Source organism: Tubulanus polymorphus, chromosome 3, assembly GCF_964204645.1.
Source record: "Tubulanus polymorphus chromosome 3, tnTubPoly1.2, whole genome shotgun sequence".
NCBI classification, from domain to species: Eukaryota; Metazoa; Nemertea; class Palaeonemertea; order Tubulaniformes; family Tubulanidae; genus Tubulanus; species Tubulanus polymorphus.
In genome coordinates, this window is record NC_134027.1 from 8,709,825 (window position 1) to 8,731,073 (window position 21,249).

The 21,249-nt window shown below is 38.7% G+C and overlaps 2 protein-coding genes across 2 annotated transcripts in view; one reads left to right on the forward strand and one right to left on the reverse strand.

Annotated features, from left to right (window-relative positions):
• LOC141901339 (uncharacterized) overlaps positions 1 to 21,249 on the reverse strand; it is a 99,061-nt gene that overhangs the window by 70,840 nt on the left and 6,972 nt on the right. Inside the window, exon 2 of the mRNA XM_074788524.1 lies at positions 18,328 to 19,369. Within this exon, the coding sequence (XP_074644625.1) occupies positions 18,328 to 19,369 (1,042 nt within the window). The remainder of the gene's footprint in view (positions 1 to 18,327; positions 19,370 to 21,249) is intronic.
• On the forward strand, positions 4,513 to 15,806 carry LOC141901059 (uncharacterized). Its single transcript, XM_074788133.1, has 5 exons — positions 4,513 to 4,956; positions 5,237 to 7,446; positions 12,114 to 12,303; positions 12,583 to 13,205; positions 13,836 to 15,806. Exons 1-5 carry the CDS (start codon positions 4,577 to 4,579, stop codon positions 14,792 to 14,794), a joined length of 4,362 nt encoding a protein of 1,453 aa, XP_074644234.1. The 5' UTR covers positions 4,513 to 4,576; the 3' UTR covers positions 14,795 to 15,806.

Consider the following 21,249-nt stretch of genomic DNA (forward strand, 5'->3'; position numbering starts at 1 on the left):
CCTAATAAACCGGATGATTGGGTCCGCGTTGATACCGATATTTATGGCACATTCTTGGTTCGTAAGTAGCTTAGATTAACGACGATGCTCCGAAGCGCATTCTGAGCTACCACGCCGTCTATTCCAACGCGGGCAAAGCAATGCAAGCATTTCAATTCGATCCGTCGCTAGAATTTATATCGCTACCTCCCGACGTGGCTGTATGTTACAATACGATGGCAAGATTCCAATTGGCATTAGGTAACAATTAACTCGTTCACACGCAATTATATACTGCTAGACGTATTCACCTGATTTTCATGTTCGCTAGTTCGAACATTTCCAGACTTCGTCAGATCTGCGAAGCATCAAAGATTCACGAAAGACCAGTATTTATGAATGTTTTCGTAAAGCATCCATAAATCCACGATAATGACGAACTCGACAATGCTAGCTGTCTGGCACTGCTTTTTAAATAATTTATAGTGTTTGTCGACCTATCAAGAATACGCAGTCATCACGCATCAGAGAACTATTGTATGCCGTATATCAGATAACCATATTTGGGGTCGACCGAAAAACTTAATTTCGCTTGACCGAGATCAGCCGGACACGGGCAACTGTATAACGGTTATAGACGGCATAAAACACAAGACTAGCGAGACTGCAAAATATCCCGTATCATCCCACTTAGGACGAAGCTTCGCGCAAAGGGCGATAGTCCCGAGCGATACTGAGACCTGCAGATGCAATTTAGGTATCGAAATTAAGAATCCCTCACCTTCGCTGATAGACACTTCATAAACATAAAATCTTTATAAAAAAATTTTCATTCCATTGCTCTCTCCTCGTAGAACTTTATGAATTCACAACTTTGATAATATCAAAGGGCGTATATAATGGTTGCGCGCGCCGCAAAAGGAAACCACGATGAAGACAACATCGGAAAAAAACAACATCGAAGAAACCTCAGAGTCGGAAGAAAACAAAGCCCTGCCCGCGATTGTTGTTTTATCAACAGTTTTATATGGTCGCACTATACGGAATGGGAAATGAGACATTTGCGCGAGGCAAAGCTTAACGCGCGTACACTTAAGGGAAATAAATGAGCGACGACGTCGTTTTAAAGCTTGCGATCAATCAGATAACATCCTGCAGTAAATAACTAACATCACATGATTGCCAATTTGACCCTTGCGCTCCCGAGTGTTGTTGTGACGTTTCTAGCTGTAGTGCGTCAGTTTGTCGTCGTATATTGCTACTTAATTTACGATCCTAGTGCTTTCGTTCGACGCTTCGGATCGTTCTCTTTTGAATTGCCGGCTGAAAATGTCGTCTGAGATTGCCCAGACGTTAGGTATTGATTTTCATAGACTGACTGTCGCAAGCGGATGTGTGAATTTGTTTTTGATCTACTATCCCGTCGAATTGTCATATGATCAGTAAAAAGGAAATGGGATGCGTGTCCATCATTGATGGGTTTGAACTAAAATTGCCGGACAATCTCTAAATTGAAATATTTTCTGGGACTCTGATTTTGCAGCGTGCTACATGAGGGATTTAGTACGGCCATATTGAGTTACATTGATTGTGAACGCGTCCTTCACTGATGTTTAAACTGGTTAGCGGACGGAGAGGTTGACATTCCCCGCAGAATTGCTTTTCGGGGGAAGAATATCGCTAGAAATGGCATTGCCCAACCAGCCTTGTGAATATGTAAGCCACAAATCAAATTGCGCGGAATGTATAATTGATGATAAATTCGTCTACGCCCGAGGGGGCTCATCTGACCTCTACGCATGCCTCCCTCATCTAAAAGCTAACGGTCGTTTTATTTTTGTAATAAAGGATACGACACGCAGCGCCTATTGGATTCGACATAATTGGCAGAAGGGGTAAAATATTAGCAAAATGTGCGATAATCTTGTTTATGTTTGGGTAGAATAATGTTTCAATGTTTACAATTCTAATCTGATTCCGTTAACTAAACCCAAATAGACGACGCTTCTAAAAACCAGTTTTCAATCTTGTTTTGACCGTAGCATTTGAAACAGTACGACGTTTCTAGCAAAATTTGATTAATATTCTGCCAAGAGGAAATAATGATGTGATAAAAGCCGTCAGCGCAATTTAGGCAGAAAGCTGTCCCACATACCAATTACTGTACAGCGTATTAAATCATCATTTGGGCGATTTTTAAACGGATTACACGAACCGAATGATGCCATAGAAATGCCGAGGAATAACCAAGTTGGATATTTTGATGAGACCGAACAAATGTCTCGCGTTAATCTCCTAATTAATTACCAATGATTTTAGAGTAGAACGTTTTCTTGTTATTGTACTTACTTACCCTGTTTTACCGTCCATTTTACTGATTAGGTTGCGCACTGGAGGGAACTTTCCAAATATTCAGTTCTGACAAAGAGCCCAAATATGGATGTCCATCGGTCAAGATTTCGGTGCATCCGGGTTTCGAGAGACGCTTGAGTATTCTTATCTTATAAATGTATAGCATACGGCACTTGTTCCGATGACGTATCCAACAAGATTATTCCAGGATAATGTTGCATCGTTTACCGTTCGTATTTACCAATATTTCGCGTGCTCCGAATACAGACGACCAAACATTTGTTTGACAATTATAATTATAAACACATACAAACTCTCTAATTCGAATTTGCCGTGAGCGCCATCCAAATCGAGTCCGGTATAGTCGCGAATTATCCGATTCCGCTGCCCGTCTTTTATCTGAGGCCCATCGATTTGAATTTTCCTTAAATCAACGTCTGAAATCCACGGTTTCTCTGATCGCGAATATCGTCAGAAATGATTTTTCGCTTCATCTCAAAGTTCAACCGGTCCCAAGGGGTGATCGCGCGTAATTAGCATTGAGCAGAATCGAGATGAAAACTGAAAGACATTCAGCCGTTCCGACGCACATCAGAAAAGCCACTTTGTTAACTTCCTGAAGTTCGTGAGACTAGATTACCGCTCTATGGTCCACGACGTGTGCCTTTGAAATATTGATAATTCATTACATTCATTACGATGAAACAAAATCGCGGTGTATGCCTGCGTAATGATAAGGCAGTTGAAACAGAAGGAAAAACAGACCAAGCGAACTCAACGTTTCAAAAACCTCGATTGTTTTGCTTAACGGCTTCACGCCACTCCGATAGAGCAAATTCATGATTTCACGAAGCGCATCAGAGGCGTCGCGGGTCTAATTTACAACTGACAATTTGTAATCGAAAGACAAGTGATGATGCTTCATTTGACCGAGTCAAATATAACATGAGCTGTAGCAGCGCCTCGTGAAAATTTACACCATTTACATTCGCTTGCCGGTTCAAGCTGGTTGGAAGATTGTTTGAATGAAAACCGGAACCGAAATTTCCAATTATGAATTATTTTAATTCTGTCAATTCTATACCGCCGATCACACAACTATATCTGTACTTCAATTTCCGATCAAACCCACTGTTATACGCTCCCGCAGATGTGGTAGGTCTGTAGGGGACAGCAATCAAATCAAAGCATATCAAACAAAATCTACCAATTAGATATATAACAGGGTCAATCCCACTTCGATATCAAAAATGAACACTTAAGTATACGCTCCACTGATAAAATTGGGACCTAAATCTTTTTCCTAAAGTTTACATAATAATAAGAAATGCTGCAGATTTTGTTTCTGTTAAAATATAATCGTGTAAAAATCAAAATCACATCAGGGTTAAGTCCATTTTTAAATCATATCAGATAATATTGTGTACGTATAAAGTTCATCATTCATCAAAAAGGTTCCTCTTGGCGTTCGACGAATTCTTTTATGTGCGACACAATCCATGTTTACGACGGCGGAATGAATGAGATACAACGAGATAATCATATCTCTTATCATTTTAAAAAGCGTGGTATTTCAGTATACCAGCATATCATCACAAGCGAACGAAAGATAACACACACGATTAAAAACTTCCTGAATTCCATCTTCTGAATTCAAATGATGGGCGATGGGCAGATCGTTTGGTGAGGTGTTGCAGTAGCGCGATTAGTTTTACAAGAAGAACCCTTGAGCAAAATTGAATTTAGAAACCAATGCCACTTAACAATATAAAATCATTAACGACACAATTATTTTATTTTGTAAAATAATTAACACTAATAGAATAGAATAGTTTATTGTTCACAAAAGTACATTTGCTTAGAATGCGGTTCCTTAATGGATAACACATGATACATAATTACTTCCTCATCATTGATATTCAACAATCGAACCGGAATATAACTTTCGTTAACTGTTCCTAACGTTTGGCTATGATGTTTGAAGATGATATCTGGATTTTGACCTTATTTGGTAACTTATTTTCAACTAAACTAAGATAATTAATACCTGGATATTCTAGGTGGGTGTTGGCAAACTCAATGATTTATTGCTTCAGAATTTCACAAATGATTGGTTTATAAATATGAAATTACTTAAACACAACCAGGATGGAATGCGCATCACTTTTTCGGTGGAAACGAATCGCGATGATATATTTGCAACTGCCATCACTTGGTTAACAGTGAGCATTTCCTTTGCATTAAGATGGAAAACAAATTCTGGTGGTTCTGTTTCGCGCTAGTTTTGAGTGCAGCATTACGATTCGGAACATTTAGCACTATTTCGAGGAGGCCATTGTATAATCAGGGTTTTGATGGCGTCAGCGAATCGAACCTCGAAGATCACGATAAAATGGAGTTCGACATTATGTCAAGACGACTTTTGGAATTCGCAGATGGAGGCGTCAATCGCGGTCCGTATTCGTTTTCTCGGACGTCCGTCGATGCTATGTTTAAACGGCTAACTACGATCGAATCTTCTGAGTTTATCAAACAGACTATAGGGGAACATACATTGAGAATGAAAACATCGTCAGTCGATCACGTATTTCGAAACGTCTTCTGCATTTCAAATCTATATCGCACGTAAGTAACATTAACAAATAACTCATCCAAGTCACGCGTTTCGATTGTATATACGTTTCTGAAAGAGTACTGTTTGAGTGAATTAACCCAAAACAAAACAAAGTAGTTCTGCTATTTTCACCTCTGAAGATTTTTTTCTGATAGAGGAATGTGAGTGATTCATTATCGAACGAAGGCTAATTGAAAATATCGTTTAATGAATAAAACAAGCTTGCGTAAAGGAATTAAACAATGATCGACATTTTCCGTTTTTTTGTATGCTAATATCATTTTTTTGTAGTCACATCGATTGTTCTGGTGTAGGGTTGACGTACTTCCCAGACCTTTTCGATAGCGCCGTCCGAGTCGATCTCAGCAATAACAGCATTTCCAAAGTTCTACCACAGCAACAGTTGTCCAGGTTGAGGTATTTGGATATCAGTGTAAACAGAATCGCGTCGTTAGAACGCATAGGATTTGAACGCATGCCAAACTTGAGAAAACTAGTGATATCTGGAAATATGATTTCTCACATTGACGGCGATACTTTTTTCGGCAATCTTTACTTCAGAATGCTCATATTATCGCGTCAGCATTTTCCGAAAACGACATCACGGGTCAACGTTACTCAATTCGTGACCAACGTAACGAATTCTCTACAAAGGTGTTTGCGATTCTACGCACTAAATCTACGGAGCTTGGGTATAGGACCGATCCCGGTATTATCCGCGAATATGCTGAGGCTTTTGAGGGATACTAAACTTACGATTCTGATATTAACCGACAATCGCATCGTAATCATTGAAGAATCAGCGTTTGCGCAGATTCCAAAACTGCAAGGCTTAGTTCTTGATAATTGTGAAACGGAGCTCAAGGCTGCTATGTTCGCAAATATATATTCTCTCAAAATGTTGAGGATAAGTGGTAATCAATTGAAATATTTCAATGTTAGCCAATTGCTAGGGCAGAATACCGATTTACGTTCATTATACATGTTTTCCTCGAGCGGCCTTGTATGTTACGACAGCAACATGAAATACATTCCGGTTCAAACATCGATGCGCGCACTTTGCTCGTCGTGCTTTTCCATCGGTCATGTTCAAGCGGAACCTGGGTGGGGCGCATTCTCGATTTCTGAAAATATCGTTTCGTCGTTGACGCAGCTCCGAGCGGTGGACTTCATTGTTACCACACTCTATCGTACTTTCGACACCCGATCGATCCGAAAACTATCAAAATTGCGATTTGTATCTGTTAACCTTATGTCGCCCAATCAAGAGAATGTGGTAACTTATGTGCCTTCGCAGGTTGCCAAAATCAATTGTAGATACTATCATCCAATCCGTCTACGTTTGATAGGTTTTAGTTTGGTTGGTTCATTGATCGGATTCTGTCTAACGCAGCTTCGTATTCTCGTTCAGAGTCTGCGAACAGTAAAGATCCTCATATTGCGGGGGAATAATATCCATACGCTACCGGTGGATACTTTCAAAAACAATCGACTTTTGCAGGTGCTTAATCTAAGTTGTAACAGAATAACTCATATCATTCCGGGCACATTTTCGGCGCTGCGTCGTTTGATTAGACTTAACCTATCGTACAATCAAATCCGAACAATCGCTTCGAACACCTTCACGCAGTTATCCTCGTTAAAAATTTTGATAATTGGTTTGAACCCATTTTATTGTGACTGTCACTTACGTGACTTTAAGAAATGGTTACGCCTGTCTAATATTACCATCGAGTCGCTTCGTAAACCTATGCCGTACCGTTTCTCGGCACCGCGATGCTTGAATTTGAACGGGTCCCGTGTCGATGAATTCGTTCTTCCGTGGATAAAATGCGACCATCATACCGAAATGGTAATCAGTGTTTCGGTACTCGCCGGACTCGCAATAATTGCCACCATCGTGGGATTCGTCGTTAAATACAACTGGCGCATCAAATACTGGTGGGCCGTCACCGTGCGGCCGATACTTCCACAATGGTTACGCAGGAAAAAAGCCACGACGAAAAACAAGAAGAAAAAAGAGATCATTTACGATGCTTTTCTCTGCCACAGTATCGATGATTTGAACTTCGTGTATATGACATTTGTAAAAGAGGTCGAATGTTCGGACGAAGTAAAGTTGAAAGTTTGCATCGGTGAAAGAAACTTTCTCGGCGGAGTCTACATTCTGGAGAATATCGCCAACGCCATCGAAACAAGTCGCTGGATCGTTTTCATGGTATCGGAGAATTTCATAGCGAGCAAATGGGCAAATTTCGAGTTCAGCTTAGCAGCGATGCGCTGCATTGAAGATAGCAAGAACGTGATACTCGTCCTGTTAATGGATGACATACCGAAGTCGAGAATGCCATCTTCTTTGAGGACGATTATCTCGCACGTGACTTATCTCAGATGGCCGAGCAAAGAACGCGAGCGGCCGATGTTTTGGCGCCGGCTGCGCGCCGCCCTCGTCAGCGAACCGGAAGACTTTCCGTCGTTAACGCGCATGCGTCCATTTCCGAGTTAAACAAACACAAACTGCGATAAGAGAAAAGTTTTCATAGACAATTAGTGACTGTCCGATATCAATAAAGTGAAAAACCCACAATAAGATCGAAAATATTACGACAGAACCTGACGTTTCGACTGAAATCCATGAGCCATTGATATATGGGAGACTATACCAGTTGTCAAAAAAAAACCGAATGAAAAAGGCCGAATCGGAAAACGCATGGTGCCTAATTCTAGAAAATTCAATGAAATTTACCTATTTTTATGAAAAAAATGAGTAGAACTACGTTTTTTTTGTCGGTTTAGCAATTTTAAAGGATTCGAGGTATAAACAGCGGTTGAGGATGATTTGAATAAGCTCTCGGTTCTTAAAGTTCTGCACTTGAAGCGTATATTCTATCATTATATCTGTATGAAAACACCAAATCAAAAAACAGTTTCTTTAGCCTAGCGAATCTGAAACCCGAAATTTGAATGAATTGTGATATCGGTAGATAACACAGTACCTGAAAGGTCACTTTTTAGGTATTAGGCAATTTACTTTATGCGTTTTCAAATTCGGTGTTTCTCATGAGGCGTTTTACGAATACCGATCGACTTGTTAACCAACGTCATGAACAAACAAGACCGACATTATACGAAGGGGATATATATTTTTTCAAATGATAACGCCTTCAGTCGGCTGCATACGTTTGGACATGTTCCGAAGTAATTGCGAACTCAATGCTTGTCCATTCAGATGATCAAAAAGCTACGGCAACTATAGACACAAAGAAGAAGTTGTTAGCATGTACGCATGTGCCGTGATAGAAGCAAATACCAGTAACGTATTATGAGAAGTTGTCATTCTGAGAATAACGCGTTCAACGTTGATTTCTTAAGTCTCATTCGACTTTTCGACTTTAAAGTCGACTTTTTAAACTTGTATCATTTATACTATTTAGTGGCCATAATCCGCTTCCCTAGCCTTCCGCTTATATGTATGTGCTTCGCACCCTAACGCCATTCACATTTCATACCGTGTTTCTCGTCACATTGGTTTCTCAAAAGTGAAGAGGAAGGCAAGTGTTTATTTTCAGTTAGATTTTTTTAAAGGATAAAACCTTCGAATAGAATATTTGGAGAAAGGATCGGAGAAGAGCATGAGGGAGTCAGCTTTCTACTTCCTTTTAGATAGAAAACGCGGTAAATATTGCATGAGCCAATTCTTTTTAACTTTGAATCGAACGATTATCGAAATCAACGCATGCCAGAGCAAGTTTCGAAGCCCGATCTACACAGATTTCGATCAGCAGATTCATTGCCGACATGCACGACATTTTCTTCCATACCCAAGCACGAAAAAAAAAGAGAAAAACGATGATGGTACGAAAACAGATTTATTGATGCGGGCGGGAGTTTTTTTAAAATTTCACATAACATAAATGATTACACTTGGACCGCTCATTTTATATTTTCCCGATTTTCGTTACTGATTTTTCCGACGCGTGCGTGGACGAGAAACGCGGTTTCATATTTTTTATTTGGGACAAAAAGATTCTTTTGAATTAATTCATCGTGTAATAATCTAGATACGTACATCTCGCCGCGTACGCTCCGGGTACATGTTCCCGGTGTAATACCAATGCAGTCGAAAACGAATATTATATCGTTTTAATATGCGTTTTTATGAAAAACTTAGACCAGAATATATCAACCCGAGATACTGGAATCGATCACAGAAATTCTCCATTTTAATGCGTTATAACAACGATCTTTCAAATCTCTCGAATTTCCTTAAGAAAGTCTATATACACAAGAAACCTAAAACTTATCACGTAACTCATATATTACTGTTTGTTCTCTGTTATATTGCTTTCCGCCATTTATGCTTGATATCGACAAAAGATTGTAACTTTGGCAATACATAAATATAATATATATATATATATATATATATATATATATATATATATATATATATATATATATATATATATATATATATATATATATATATATATATATATATATATATATATATATATATATATATATATATATATATATATATATATATATATATATATATATATATATATATATATATATATATATATATATATATATATATATATATATATATATATATATATATATATATATACAGGTGTTATGATATTTCGATTAGTTTGGTTGAAAGCATTAGATTAAAATCAAATGCTTGATATCGACAAAAGATTGTAACTTTGGCAATACATAAATATATATATATATATATATATATATATATATATATATATATATAAATAAATATATATATATATATATATATATATATATATATATATATATATATATATATATATATATATATATATATATATATATATATATATATATATATATATATATATATATTTATGTATTGCCAAAGTTACAATCTTTTGTCGATATCAAGCATTTGATTTTAATCTAATGCTTTCAACCAAACTAATCGAAATATCATAACACCTGTATATATATATATATATATATATATATATATATATATATATATATATATATATATATATATATATATATATATATATATATATATATATATATATATATATATATATATATATATATATATATATATATATATATATATATACATACAGGTGTTATGATATTTCGATTAGTTTGGTTGAAAGCATTAGATTAAAATTCTTGTTTTGTTGTTATAATTTTGAATATGAACAAAGTGCAGCCTTCTGGCATTTTTACTCCTGGCATTATTATTACCTATGGCACTTTTACCTATGGCATTATTACCGTGTACCTATTTCGATACATACATAACACAATAGATTCCAATCAGTTTGACGGTTAATTTCACGATTTCTCAATGCAGTTCATACTGCATACGGATTCACTTCGTTACTTGCCATGATGTTACATAATGCCCTCTCACGATGAAAAGATAGTTCCATCAACCAAAATACGCTAGAAATCTCAATCTCCCTCGATCTCGCTGAATGACGAAGAAAATGGGAAGTCATATACTACATATACAGGGTATATAAATTGTAAACCTGGGAGAGAGAAACCCGCAGTAAATCTCCATCTCAAACAATCCAGACGGCGAAGCCACGTTTGACGATTTGTAAATTACCAACCGCCATCTATCACAATAACACAGTGGCAGTACCGATCTGGTGGATTTCGCCTACGTGAAAAGTTTAATGCACTGCGCCCTGTATCAAGAAGAGTCTGCACAAAAATTCGGGATAGGTTACGGTATCGAGAGAGATAAAACATTTCAGTAAGAATCAAGAGTAATTCTTGAGATAAAGAAAATCACACTTTGTCTGAATATCTCACGAAAGAGCCGTCACATTGTGTACATGATGTAATGACTGATAAAATAAACACATTTTAACTAGTATATATTTTGTTTGTATTTCTTAAACACTTTTGAAAGTTAGTTTGAAGTACGGATCAGCCTCCCAGTATCATGCAAAAATCATAGAATTGAAAAAAGAAACGTTGTCGTCCTCCTTTGTATTTTCATCACAATTTTTATTTTTTTCAAATATTTCCTATTTAACGGCTTCACGCCACTACGGATAGAGCAAATTCATGATTTCACGAAGCGCATCAAATGCGTCGCGGCTCTAATTTACAACTGACAATTTGTAATCGAAAGACAAGTGATGATGCTTCATTTGACCCAGTCAAATATAACATGAGCTGCAGCAGCGCCTCGTTAAAATGTACACCATTTACATTCGCTTGCCGGTTCAAGCTGGTTGGAAGATTGTTTGAATGAAAACTGGAACCGAAATTTCCAATCATCTACTTCGATTTTAATTCTGTGAATTCGACCGACGATCACAAACTATATCTAGATATCTGTACTTCAATTTCCGATCAAACCCACTGTTTCCCCCAGGTGTGGTGGGTCTGTAGGGGACAGGAATCAAATCAAAAGATATCATACAAAATCTACCAATTAGATATATGAAGGAGTCAATCCCACTTCAAGATCAAAAAAATTTAACGCTTACGTATACGCTCCTCTGATAAAATTGGTCTGCGGACCCCTTCCCCTTCAACCGCTGTAGGTAGTAAACGTTTGACATATGGAATATAATGTTTGAAAAAGGTACTGATTTTGACTTCACAGACAAACATGTAATAATGAGTCGTGTTTTAGGAAGTTAGATATGGACAGCAGGGATGATTTTGAAAATGTGGGTGCCCGGAAATACACTTTTTTGTTTATTTGTTTGAAAATCTAAAACAAGGACAGTGATTGAAAGGATTTAAAACCTCTATAATTTTCAACAATTCACCCTCTGGCAAGCCCGCATCAAAATATCTTTTACATAACATAATTGCCCAATATTTGACAATAAACCTGCATTGCAGGAAATGCTCAATATCTTATTGGTGGAAACGAATCGCCGATGATGTATTTATTACTGTAATCATTTGGTTGAGCATTTCATTCGCATCAAGATGGAATACAAATTCTGGTGGTTCTGTTTCGCGCTAGTTTTGAATGCAGCAACGCGATCCGGCAAATGTAACACTATTTCGAGGTGGCTGTTGTATAATCAAGGCCTTGAGGACGTCAGCGAATCGAACCTCCAAGACGTTGATAAAATGGAGTTCGACATTATGTCAAGACGACTTTTGGAATTCGCAGATGGAGGCGTCAATCGCGGTCCGTATTCGTTTTCTCGGACGTCCGTCGATGCTATGTATAAACGGCTAACTACGATCGAATCTTCTGAGTTTATCAAACAGACTATAGGGGAACATACATTGAGAATGAAACCATCGTCAGTCGATCACGTATTTCGAAACGTCTTCTGCATTTCAAATCAAAATCGCACGTAAGTAACATTAACAAATAACTCATCCAAGTCACGCGTTTCGATTGTATATACGTTTCTGAAAGAGTACTGTTTGAGTGAATTAACTCAAAACAAAACGAAGTAGTTCTGCTATTTTAACCTCTGAAGATTTTTTCTGATAGAGGAATGTGAGTGATTCATTATCGAACGTAGGCTAATTGAAAATATCGTTTAATGAATAAAACAAGCTTGCGTAAAAGAATTAAACAATGATCGACATTTTCCGTTTTTTTGTATGCTAATATCATTTTTTTGTAGTCACATCGATTGTACTGGTTTAGGGTTGACGTACTTCCCAGACCTTTTCGATAGCGCCGTCCGAGTCGATCTCAGCAACAACAGCATTTCCAAAGTTCTACCACTGCAACTGTTGCCCAGGTTGAAGGATTTGTATATAAGGAAAAACAGAATCGCGTCGTTAGAACGCAGAGGATTTGAACGCATGCCAAACTTGCGAAAACTAGTGGTATCTGGAAATATGATTTCTCACATTGACGGCGATACTTTTTTCGGCAATCTTTACTTCAGAATGCTCATATTATCGCGTCAGCATTTTCCGGAAACGACATCACGGGTCAACGTTACTCAATTCGTGACCAACGTAACGAATTCTCTACGAAGGTGTTTGCGATTCTACACATTAAGTCTACGAAGCTTGGGTATTGGACCGATCCCGGTATTATCCGCGAATACGATGACACTTTTGAGAGATACTAAACTTGCAATTCTAATATTAAACGACAATCGCATCGGAATCATCGAAGAATCAGCGTTTGCGCAGATTCCAAAACTGCAGTTGTTAGCTCTTGATAATTGTGAAACGGAGCTCAAGGCTGCTATGTTCGCAAATATATATTCCCTCAAAATGTTGAAGATAAGTGGTAATCAATTGAAATATTTCAATGTTAGTCAATTGATAGCGCAGAATACCGATCTGTATAAATTAGTCATGTTTTCCTCAAGTGGACTTGTATGTTACGACAGTAACATGAAATACATTCCCGTTCAAACATCGATGCACCATCTTTGGATGTCGTGCTTTTCCATCACACACGTTCAATGGGAACCTGGATGGAACGCATTCTCAATTTCTGAAAATATCGTTTCGTCGTTGACGCAGCTCCGAGCGGTGGACTTCATTGTTACCACACTCTATCGTACTTTCGACACCCGGTCGATCCGAAAACTATCAAAATTGCGATTTGTATCTGTTAACCTTATGTCGCCCAATCAAGAGAATGTGGTAACTTATGTGCCTTCGCAGGTTGCCAAAATCAATTGTAGATACTATCATCCAATCCGTCTACGTTTGATAGGTTTTAGTTTGGTTGGTTCATTGATTGGATTCTGTCCAACGCAGCTTCGTATTCTCGTTCAGAGTCTGCGAACTATAAATATCATCAGATTGCGGGGGAATAATATCCATACGTTACCGGTGGATACTTTCAAAAACAATCGACTTTTGCTGGTGCTTAATCTAAGTTGTAACAGAATAACTCATATCATTGCAGGCACATTTTCGGCGCTGCATCGCTTAATCAAACTTGACCTATCGTATAATCAAATCCAAACAATCGCTTCGAACACCTTCACGCAGTTATCCTCGTTAAAAAATTTGAAAATAGGTTCGAACCCGTTCATTTGCGACTGTCAGTTACGTGACTTTCAAAAATGGTTACGCCTGTCTAATGTTATCACCGAGGCGCCTGGTAAACGCGTGCTCCGTTTCTCGGCACCGGGATGCTTGAATTTGAACGGGTCCCGTGTCGATGAATTCGTTCTTCCGTGGATGAAATGCGACCATCATACCGAAATGGTTATCAGTGTTTCGGTACTCGCCGGACTCGCAATAATTGCCACCATCGTGGGATTCGTCGTTAAATACAACTGGCGCATCAAATACTGGTGGGCCGTCACCGTGAGGCCGATGATTCCACAATGGTTACGCAGGAAAAAAGCCACGACGAAAAACAAGAAGAAAAAAGAGATCATTTACGATGCTTTTCTCTGCCACAGTATCGATGATTTGAACTTCGTGTATATGACATTTGTAAAAGAGGTCGAATGTTCGGACGAAGTAAAGTTGAAAGTTTGTATCGGCGAAAGAAACTTTCTCGGCGGAGTCTACATTCTGGAGAATATCGCCAACGCCATCGAAACAAGTCGCTGGATCGTTTTCATGGTATCGGAGAATTTCATAGCGAGCAAATGGGCAAATTTCGAGTTCAGCTTAGCAGCGATGCGCTGCATTGAAGATAGCAAGAACGTGATACTCGTCCTGTTAATGGATGACATACCGAAGTCGAGAATGCCGTCTTCTTTGAGGACGATTATCTCGCACGTGACTTATCTCAGATGGCCGAGCAAAGAACGCGAGCGGCCGATGTTTTGGCGCCGGCTGCGCGCCGCCCTCGTCAGCGAACCGGAAGACTTTCCGTCGTTAACGCGCATGCGTCCATTTCCGAGTTAAACAAACACAATCCGCGATAAGAGAAAAGTTTTCATAGACAATTAGTGACTGTCCGATATAGATAAAGTGAAAGACCCACAATAAGATCGAAAATATCGCAGAATCTGACGTTTAGACTCAAATCCATGAGCCATTGATAGGGAGAGTATACTATTTGAAAAACATCGAATGAAAAATGCCGAATCGGAAAACGTATGGCGCCTAATTCTAGAAAATCCAATGAAATTAACCTTATTAATTCTGAGAAAAAAACTATCGGTAAAACTTATTTTTTTCGATGGTTTAGCAATTTTAAATGATTCGAGGTAAAGGCAGCGGTTCAGGATGATTTGAATAAGCTATCGGTTCTTAAAGTTATGCACTTGAAGCGTATATTCTAATGTTTTCTTTGTATAAAAATGCCGAATAAAAAAAAAAGTTTTTTAGCCTAGCGCTCGTCGTTCCACCAATGGATAAAAATGGATGAATTTGAATGAATTGTGAGTATCGGTAGATAACGCAGTATCTGAAAAAGCCCTTTTTTAAGGTATTAGGCAATGCTTTATGCGTTTTCAAATTCGGTATTTTTCAATAGGCGTTTTACGAATGCCGAGTTAATCAGCGTCATGAACAAACAAGACCGACATTATACGAAGGGGATATATTTTTTCAAATGATAACGCTTTCATTTGTCGGCTGTATACGTTTGGAAACGTTCCGAAGTAAACGCGAATGCTTGTCAATTCAGATGATCAAAAAGCTGCGGCAACTATAGACCCAAAGAAGAAGTTGTTTGCATGTATGCATGTGCCGTGATAGAAAGAAATACCACTGCCATATTTTGATATTGAGATGTCATACTGAGAATAACGCGTTCAATAACGTTGATCTCTTACGAAATAAGTCTCATTCGACTTTCCGACTTATAAAGTCGACTTTACTAAACTTGTATCATTAATACCAAGTGGCCATAATCCGCTTCCCTAGCCATCCGCTTATGTGTATGTGCTTCGCACCCTAACGCCATTCAAATTTGATACCGTGTTTCTCGTCACATCGGTTTCTCAAAAGTGACGAGGAAGGCAAGTGTTTATTTTCACTTCAGATTATTTAAGGGATAAAACCTATATTCGTATAGAATATTTAGAGAAGGATTGGAGAAGAGCACGAGGGGGTCAGCTCTTTACTTCCATTTAGATAGAAAACCCAGTAAATATTGCATGAGCTAAGTTTTTACTTTTGAATTGTCGTTACCACGAACGATTGTCGAAATCAACGCAACGCCAGAGCAAGTTTCGATCCCCGATCTACACAGATTTCGATTAGCAGATTCATTGCCGACATAGCACGACATTTTCTTCCATTCCACGAAAAAAAAAGAAAAACAATGATGGTACGAACACAGATTTATTGATGCGGGCGTTAGTTTTTTAAGATTTTAACATAACATGAATTATTACACTAGACGTTGGAGCGCAGATTCTATTTTTATCCGATTTTCGACAGTGATATTTCCGACGCGCGCGTGGATGAGAACGCGGTTTCATTTTTTAAATTTGGGACACTTAAGATTTTTAGAATTAATTCATCGTGTAATAATCTAGATGCGTACATCTCGCCGTATGCTCCTGGTACATGTTCCCGGTGTAATATCAATGCAGTCGAAAACGAATATCATTTAATATGCCCTTTTATGAAAAAACCTTACATCGGAATATATCAAGCCGAGATACTAGAATCGATCACAGAAATTCTCCATTTTAATGCGTTATAACAACGATCTTTCAAATCTTTCGAAATTCCTTAAGAAAGTCTATATACTCGGGAAACCTTAAACTTATCATGTAACTCATATATTATTGCTTGTTCTCCATTATATTGCTTTCTGCCATTTATGCATGTTTATCGATTTTTGTCTTAAAAGATTGTATCTTTGGCAATAAATATAAGTACATCTACACATACAGCTGTTATGATATTCCGATTAGTTTGGTTGAAAGCACTAGATTAATGATAATTTTCTCTTGTTTTTGTTGTAATTATTTTGAATATGAACAAATATAGTGCATATATCCTTCTGGCATTTTTCCTCTGGCATTCTAACCTCTAGTAGTATTACACCCCTGGCATTTTTACCTCTGACATTTTACTTCTGGTATTATTACATATGGCATTATTATACCGTGTACCCATTCCGGTCCAATGCACAATAGATTCAAATCAGTTTGACCGTTATTTTCACGCTTTCTCAATGTAGTTCATGCAGATTCACTTCGTTACTTATGATGCCTTCTCACAATGAAAAGATACAGTTCCATCAACCAAAATACGCTAGAAATCTCAATCTCATATACTACAATAATGCAGGGCATATAAATTGTAAACGCGGGAGAGAGAAACCCGCAGTAAATCTTCATCTCAGACAATCCAGACGGCAAAGCCACATTTGACGATTTGTATATTACCAACCGCCATCTATCACAATAACACTGGCAGTACCGATCTGGTTGATTTCGCCAACGTAAAAACAGTTTATTGCACTGTGCCCTGTTATCAAGAATAGTCTGCACAAAAATTCGGGATAGGTTAACCGAGAGAGATAAAGCATTTCATCAAGAATCAAGAAAATTCTTGAGATAAAAAGTCTCACTTTGTCTGAATATCTCACGTAAGAGCCGTCACATTGCGTACATGATGTAACGACTGATAAAATAAACACATTTTAACACGTGTATATTATGCTTGTATTTCTAAAACACTTCGAAAGTTAGGCTTTTTTAAATTACTTTGAGTACGGATCCACCTCCCAGAATTCTGCGAAAAAAATCAAATTGAAAAAAAAATCTTTTTAGTCATCCATCGTATTTTCATCACAATTTTTTCTTTTTCGATATTTTTTTAATCTTTTAAATTCTGGAATTTGGTTTTTTAACTTTTAACTGTTCTCCTCGTCGGAGTGTTGCTATTCTACCAAGTAGTAACAAAGTTGGGTGACACTGCTGAACGACATGGTTCAGAGATTTTTGTTACCCCCCGCCGCGCTCAAATCCGGCAGAAGATAAAATATTCATCGCGCCCACAATTTTCTGTTTCGCGGCAACCGTAGAAACACTCGCATCATGGAACGTGACTGAAATTAAAACCACCACCTACCCCTGACACTTAACGCATAACGAAACCCACTTATACATGACTGAGGGCGTCGGCCACCTTGACCTTCGAGACGAAACTGCTACATTCAAAAGCTTTACCCAAACAACATAATGGTTTATCTTGCATGGTACTGCGTTTACTGGATAAGGCATATAAGGCAATGGCAATATTTGTGATATTCAAAGTTCAGATAGTGTCTTCTAAGTTTGTCTTGGCTTCAAGCTTGTCTTCTTAGGATTGTTTATAGAATAGAACCGGTAAGCCTATAGACACATTCTCGTCTATATACCTGATAGTGAACGATAACAACAATAGAAATGATACAAATAATGCTAATCAATAGATTGCCAGAGTCAATGCAAGTGAGATGATACGAAATAAAAAGCCAAATTTCTCCTTACCTATCCAATGACTGCGTTTCTTTCGTATTCCTGTGCGTGTAAAAGCTGTGGTCAAAAGTATCGTCATCCGAGTCATCACTATAACTGCCCGGACAACCAGTAGAGCGTTGTGGTGTTTCGTTCGAGTACGGTCCGACAACGCATGATTGAGATCGTATTTTACCACCGGGCGTCAACTGCCCATTTATTTTACTAAAATATTCGTTGCTTAGATTGTTCGGCACGTTTAACGATTTCGGTCTCTCGATTGTCGGCGTTTTTCGCCTCCGCCTCGCCGGAGGTATCACAGTAATGGTCGGCTCGGACCCGCGCGTCGGCGTTCGTCCGGACGGTGGCTTTTTTCTCGGCGGTGCGACCGGCGAACAGGCTCCCGCCGCGACGTCGTTCATAGCGGCTGACATGTTCGGTCCGTTCTGGATCGAAATGTCACACTGCACAGCCATATCATGTTGCCAAGGAAATCTCTGCTCATTGATGGGACCACTGATGTCCACGTTTGAAAGGGTATCGTGTGAAACCGCTGTTCGTAGGCGTCCATCACAACCGGCGCTGCTACGCGAACCGCCTTTTACCTCGTCAGCATTGGTACCGATTTTCGCATCGAAGCTATTCGTCGTTACTGTTTTGATTTTCGGTTTCGACGGCAGCGTATTGCCGCCAGACGAGGAAAACCGCGGTATAAACGTCGATAATCGTAAACTTCCTTTTTTGCTTCCGTTTTCGCTTTTGTTGCCGGCGTCCGTCATCTTCGCCGTCGACGAGGATCTAGTGGTTTTTCGTTTCGCGTCGCTGGGATCTGTTTCCTGGTGCGTTGGCGTGAACGCGTTCGTTATGCATTCGGTACTCTTCGAGAAGACGTTTTTGCGTAATTTCGCCGCCGTTCTGTATCTGTTGACGGGCGGCGGCTGTTGCTGGTGACGTAGATCTTCGACGGACGACGACAAGTTCGTAGCTAATCGCGTGAAGGCCGGATGCTGAATTTTGCCGTGTTCGTGATGTTCGGCATCTTGTTGGCAATGCTGTTTTTGCGGAAGCGGATCAACTGAAACGAAAAGATATTACACAACGAATTATAACTCGACTCGAGTGCGGAGGCATCACCAGAAAATGTGCGGCATTAGAAAGGCACCTGTGACGAGCAATGAAGAAGAAAAGAAAACGATGAGCAATAAACGTTTAGATCATTATCTCGTTTTTTTTCAGTAAACATTAATACTCGATTTATCATACCGTTATCCAGCAACACTATTACACGAGTGTAGTCGGTTTTCTATGTAATCATAGGGTGTGTCAATGCAGAATCATTAATCACATTCATAAAACAAGTAAAATGGTGTAATTAACGTATTTTGTATCGTTCGTTATCATTTTCTCGGCCACACCCTGACCACCGTCTGTCTCAGGCATACAAAGGCGTCATTGTACAGTGATATACGTGAATGTCTAGATAAAATCACTTTCATCGAAGTTCCTCAAAAATTCATTGCTTCAACTCCTCGGTTTTCATAAGATGATATACGTATACAGCTATAAGGCTAGAAAGGTGATTACTCGTTTCTCATTTCTGTTCAGCGTAAAAGTAATAACCCTGCCGACCGGTTGTATGTACCTGCCGACCAGAGTACATGAGTTTTAAGAATTATGATCAAGCTAACAAAACCTGGCAGTTATATGAATTATAAATTTCATTGCAATTTACAAAAGTGGCCCGGCTGATTTTATGAGATGTAAGAATACTTTATTCTCGCTAATAACACATACGTAATATACACACTTTATATATAAATATATTGGGAAAAAATGATACGGAACTCCAACAGAGAGATCAGGGGAAGCATATATGAGTAGATCAGCCAGCTGGTGGCCGGGATGGCAGAAATCAATTGTCGAGATTCACTGCGTCACAGTAGTGATCTCAATTACTGCGAGTCGTTCCAGCGTTGGTCATTATTAGAAGTGACAGTTTCGTTGTTGCATATCACATAATTAGAAGCCCTTCAACGTAGAAGGAAGATAGTGCGTGAAGTGGCGGATGAACGCGTTTACCCACGGTAGAACAACATCATAAGATAATTGATATAATTGTTAAGATACGGACAGAAGGAAAATAAACCCTATTTCGATTATTAACTATGTAGATGTGGAAGTGAAAATGGCTAAATCTTTCACGACGTGAATCTAACCAAACAATAGTTCATTGCAGAATCTAACCCAACAACACCAACAGTTCATCGCAGAAAATCTCAATCGCCAGGAAGGGAAAGGAAATTTTACTAATATAAGAAATAAATATCCAGCAGCTCTGTAGTAAGCCGAGAACATTCGAAGGTCCTACGAACTGAAGTTGTACCAGCTCGACCCTTCTTTTAGAACGAAAGAGTTATGTCAACAACCACTTCGGGGTAACGAAATAAAGAGCATGCTTGATCAGTGCATGCACTTGTAGCAAGTATCCTTTGAACGAATCCACTTCTTGAAATGGCGAAAAGAAAGGCGCACAATTGCCGTTCTTTTATTATATCCTAGCAAGGTTTTTTCTTTATGATATCTAGCGAACCAAAAAATTCGGGAATTCTCGAAATGGAAAACAAGAACGTGATCATCCTCAATCGAACGATGGAATGATGTGGTATTCCGGGCCTCCTTGATCCGAAGGCCGGCATTCCTCGTGGATCAAATGAAATCAATTTTTGAAATAGATTGATCTACGATGTAAATCGATCGATTGACACGCTAGAATTTGGTATATTATGGCGTGAAAGTGTGTGTCCGAATGGAAGGTTTCAGTAGAAAACTAACCGGTCACCCACGCATATACATTTTTAGCGTTGCTACGCGCGGCACTCTACGACACTTCTTGGCACTTCACCGTCTCGGATATATTGTATAACTTAACAATAGATAGACAACTTCTATATACCC

Coding starts and splice junctions, on each gene's coding strand:
- LOC141901059 (XM_074788133.1), top strand. CDS start 4,577: ATGGAAAACAAATTCTGGTGGTTCTGTTTCGCGCTAGTTTTGAGTGCA. Junction 7,447..12,113: donor GCGCATGCGTCCATTTCCGA/GTTAAACAAACA, acceptor TGGAATTCGCAG/ATGGAGGCGTCAATCGCGGT. Junction 12,304..12,582: donor ATTTCAAATCAAAATCGCAC/GTAAGTAACATT, acceptor ATTTTTTTGTAG/TCACATCGATTGTACTGGTT.